Source organism: Arachis ipaensis, chromosome B08 (assembly GCF_000816755.2).
Source record: "Arachis ipaensis cultivar K30076 chromosome B08, Araip1.1, whole genome shotgun sequence".
Lineage (NCBI taxonomy): Eukaryota > Viridiplantae > Streptophyta > Magnoliopsida > Fabales > Fabaceae > Arachis > Arachis ipaensis.
Window position 1 is genome coordinate 104,759,547 of NC_029792.2, and position 4,985 is coordinate 104,764,531.

At 37.6% G+C, this 4,985-nt stretch overlaps 1 protein-coding gene across 2 annotated transcripts; it reads left to right on the forward strand.

The window, feature by feature from the left end:
* LOC107613828 (N-glycosylase/DNA lyase OGG1) lies at positions 436–4,726 on the forward strand. 2 transcript variants are annotated; one of them, XM_021109656.1, is made up of 4 exons: positions 436–1,297; positions 1,522–1,725; positions 1,988–2,269; positions 3,391–4,726. In XM_021109656.1, the coding sequence occupies exons 1-3, from the start codon at positions 554–556 to the stop codon at positions 2,219–2,221; spliced, it is 1,182 nt and encodes a 393-aa protein (XP_020965315.1). In that variant the 5' UTR covers positions 436–553; the 3' UTR covers positions 2,222–2,269; positions 3,391–4,726. The 2 variants fall into 2 exon arrangements, 1 of the variants encoding a protein (XP_020965315.1); XR_002352804.1 differs by lacking the exons at positions 436–1,297; positions 3,391–4,726 and adding an exon at positions 3,005–3,376 and having other exon boundaries at positions 1,516–1,725.

Consider the following 4,985-nt stretch of genomic DNA (forward strand, 5'->3'; position numbering starts at 1 on the left):
AGAATTCTACTGCGCGCTTTTACGCAGAAAACTATGTTTTCCGACTCGGAAAAATTCACTGAATCCAAATATCATATTTAAATTATCAAATTCCAATTGCCAAATCTTCCAACCATATTTGCTCCTATTTAACTCATTATTTAATTAATTTCAGTTAACCAGGTATTACAGGTATTGATTGAGGAAGAAGAGGAATAGTTTGTCATAATGAGCGCACTTTGAAAAAACGAAACGGTGATTAAGGCATGTGTATTTACGCTCGATTGTAGAGGAGTATAGTGCGCGTGCTTTTTGTTGAGTTTGGGCCAACTTGTATAACTTGTAAGCCAAAAAGGCTTGTATGCAGACCTGTTAAAAAAAAAAATTTAGATGCGTAGCAAAACTATTTATTTATTTTTTTTTTATATAAAAATGTGATTTACAACAACAATTTCCTTGAGACCTGACCCGATCCATTGCAGTGTAACCGTTAACTGCTTTCTCTGAATCCCCTGGGAACAGAGAAAGGGAGAAAAAAAAGAGAGTGACATTGAAGCTGAAGGTGAGAGAGCGCATGCACACGATCAATTTCAAGCTCAATTTCAATTTGAGACGAACCATTGTCATGAAGCCAAAAAGCTCCCCAAACGCAAAACCTCCATCAACGCCTCCAACTCCACAAATCAAAACCCTCCACAGAACCCACCGCTCCATCGTCAAACCACCAATAGCATCATCCATTCCGAAACCCTTACAATCCAATCCCAACTGCGAGTGGGTCCCACTCAATCTCACGCGCCAAGAACTCTCGCTCTCGCTCACCTTCCCCACCGGTCAAACCTTCCGCTGGAAAAACACCGCCCCCAATCAATTCACTGGCGTTGTTTCCTCCCACCTAGTTTCCCTCAAGCACCTCCAAAACGGCGACGTTTCATACTGCCTCCATTCAACACAGGCCCACCACCACCACCGTCGTCAAGCCATGGAGGCACTCCTCGATTTTCTAAACGCCGGCGTTTTGCTCTCCAACCTCTGGAATGTGTTCTCCGAATCCGATGTCAGGTTCGCTCAGCTGGCGGAGCACCTCGGCGGCGCGAGGGTGCTCCGGCAAGACCCGTTTGAGTGCTTGATCCAATTCCTGTGTTCATCGAACAACAACATTGGGAGGATTACCAAGATGGTGGATTACATTTCCTCTTTGGGGACATACTTGGGCACTGTTGAGGGATTCAAGTTCCATGCTTTTCCCACTTTAGAGCAGCTCTCCTTGGTCTCGGAGGAACAGCTTAGAAAAGCTGGTTTTGGTTACAGNNNNTCTGTTATGAACTTATGATGCACAAATATGAAAATAAGTATTTGATATGAGCAGCAAGTCTATGAAAAAATTAGTCACAAATTTAAGAAGTTTAAAGCAGCAGTATTTTATTCAAATATGCATATATATATTCATACAATAAGCTTTTGTGAGTGAAAATGTAGTACTTGTAAAATAGGTTATGAATGAAGGTGTTGAATTTTGTGTTGTTTTTATGTAGGGCAAAGTATATAGTTGGGACAGTGAGTGCTTTGCGATTGAAACCAGAAGGAGGCGAAGAATGGCTTAGATCTCTGCGTGAGTTGGATCTGGAAGAAGTTATATGTGCACTTTGTACATTGCCTGGGGTGGGTCCTAAGGTGGCTGCTTGCATTGCTCTATTCTCCCTTGATCAGCATCATGCCATTCCTGTTGACACCCATGTCTGGCAGGTTAGCTACGTAGTAGTATTTCTTGTAGCTTTCAGCTTGGCATATTTTTTCAGTTTGATTTCTATATATTACTATATTTGCTTTTTGAGAATAAGATATCTGTTGATTTGATTGTGGCTTTAGGAGATTCATGATCCTGCTGTTTGTGATTTCTACCTAATTGAATTATTCTCTTATTGTACAATATATATGTTGTTTCCGCTTTATTGATTATGTCATCTTGTAAAATGTTGTGCATGTGTCATTTTTAAACTTGGGTAAGATTGCTACGAGGTACCTCTTACCTGAGCTTGCAGGTTCCCGGTTGACGCCTAAGCTCTGTGATCGTGTTGCGGAGGCTTTTGTAACCAAATATGGTAAATATGCTGGCTGGGCCCAGACTCTTCTATTTATAGCAGAATTACCTTCACAAAAGGCCCTCCTCCCTTCACATTTGTGGACTATTGAGCAGCGCGACCGTGCAAAGAAGGAAGATAGTGAAGAGGAAGTTGGTTAAGGAAGCAATTGTAGTCTTTGGTCCCAAATTTTCTGCTTACTTTTTCGGGTAAGTTGCAATTATATATATTGCCTACTTAATCTTATGTTTTAAGTACCTAAAAGGTTAAAACTAGTAACTATGAATCTAAGATGATTAACAAATATTTTTTAGTTGGAAATTGATAACTATTGGCATTGATTAACAACGATCAGGACTTATAGAGTATAATTTGCTATGGGTAAAGTACTAAATTAGTCCCTTACGTTTGGACGTAATTCTGTTTTGGTCCTTAAGGTTTAAAGTGTTCTATTTGAATCCAAAAAAGTTTCATTTAACTTCAATGTAGTCTCACCGTGATGTCAAAGTTAAATAATTAACGGAATCTTCTACATGACAGCAGTACAAAAATAAGGTCGATAATCTGGAGAACAAGTACAAGTTCCAGAGGCACAAAATCAACCGTGGATGCATCAATACATTTATTTATCATTGTTCTTACAATTTAAATGAAATATTTTCTATAGAACTAAAAAAAATGATAAATAAATGTATTGATGCATCCACGGTTGATTTTGTGCCTCCGGAGCTTGTACTTGTTCTCCATATTATCGACCTTGTTTTTGTACTGTTGTTATGTAGGACGTTCCATTAATTATTTAACTTTGACCTCACGGTGGGATTATATTGAAACTTAATGAAACTTTTTTAAATTCAAATAGGACACTTTAAACCTTAAGGACCAAAGCAGAATTACATCCAAACGTAAGGGACAAATTTAGTACTTTATTCAATTTGCTACAGTACCCTTGCTCTATTCACTGGAAAATAAAAATGAGAACACGAAAAATAGACAAAGCTTATAGAGTTCAAAGATGACTTACTCCCAAGGTACAAGCACCCAATCCAATATTCTCTTATTTAATTTTTAGAGGCAGCTAAAATTGAGAACTAAAAAAGAGCGCACTCCAATATTCTCTTCTCCCGTCCCCTACCAAGAAAAGAAAAAAGAGTTACAGATAAAAAATGAACAGAGAATGCCCCTTGTCACTCAGCAGCATAACCTGTGACATTAACCTTTCACTACTCCCGGAGTTGATAAAAACACCAGAACAAAGGGAGATAGTGGTTGGGCCTTATGTACTTAATAGCCAACAATAACTAACAAGAATGAAAGCTTTTTCATGCAGCATTTTTGTGGGTGAGCAATTACCAACAGAACCAGAAGGCAATTACCAACAGTAATTAGCAATGTTAAGGGCACACAGTTAGTGCTACCAACAGATTCATTATTATTATGAGTAAACTACCATTTTTACCTACGAAAGTTTTTAATGTTGATAAATTTATCCATAAAAAAAAAACTACCATTTCTACCCATAAAAAATGGTTTCGTATGATAAAATTATCCAAACAATGAAAAATTACAAAAAATCCCAAAATTACCCTTTTCCTAACCCTAATTTCAATATTCCTCTTCCAATTCTCAATCCTTCCTTTTATTCTTTTCCTGGATTTCACCATCTCCTTCACCAACACCACCACTACCACTAGCTATAAGCCCTAATTTCCGAGACAAAGGGAACTTCGGCGACGCACCACCTACCGCCAGGGATTGGATCCCGTCCTCCACGCCCTCCTGCGTCACCTCCTGGTAGAAAGCGTCTCACGTGCACCACCCAAAGAAATCCACGATTCTTCACGACCTGGAATGCGTCGTGGACGGTGGCAAAGGGGCCGTTGCTGGTGTTGATGAAGAGCGCGTGGCTAAAGGACAATACCTTTGTGTCGGAATTTCTACTCTCGATGCAAAGCTCGAGCTTGTCGCGGTTGTTGCCTTGAAGGCATGCTCTGAAGCTTCCTTCAATGAGAGGGAGGAAGACGGTGTAGACGATCTGGTTACTCTCATCATCGTAGTCGGATTCAAGGTGGGAGCCGTCCTTTGTCTCCCATCTTCTGAGCCATCCACCATAGCTTGAAGCGGAAGGAGGAAGGTGGGGCTTACAGTTGGTGACGATGGTGTTAGTGGCGGTGGTGAAGGAGATGGTGAAATTCATGAAAAGAATTTTGGGAAAGGGTGTTGAGATTAGAGTTAAGAAAAGGTTAATTTGGGATTTTTAGGTGATTTTTCAGTATTTAGATAATTTTATCGTACAAAATTATCTTTTATGAGTAGAAATAGTTATTATTTTTTTTTTTTATTAGTAGATTTGTCTGCATTTAAAATTTTCGTACTACTACTGTGTGGTAACTGATCCGGTGGTCGAAGTTAAGCAGTGCTAGTGAACTGTAAACACAAGATTATTGGTTCAACCCTTTTGACAAGGCGTTTACGCATAAGTCATAACGGAGTCATGTTTTGACTTTTTCAACTTTTATTTGATGCTTAATTTGAGGTATTGAAGAAGTAAGATAGTATTTTTGTGATTAAGGCGGTACAGAAATATTAATAAGTATTACTAGTCTAGTTATCTAAATAGTAAATACCCAGGAAAGAAAGTACCATTCAAGAGAAAATGTAAAAATCTATTCTATTATATAAAAATCATATTTCTGTATTTAATGATGACGTGGCATATTCTGGAGAGTGTTTTTCAATTTAATTATTTTAACTCATTCAATACAATTTATTACTATGACTTAATTATATCAGCTAATTGATTTGTTTATATATTTAAATGTTAATATAATTTATTATAATATTTATTACTTAATTAATTTTACTACATTAATTATAATTTTTTATATTAGTTAATTAATTTATTTATTTATAAAGTTTGAAATA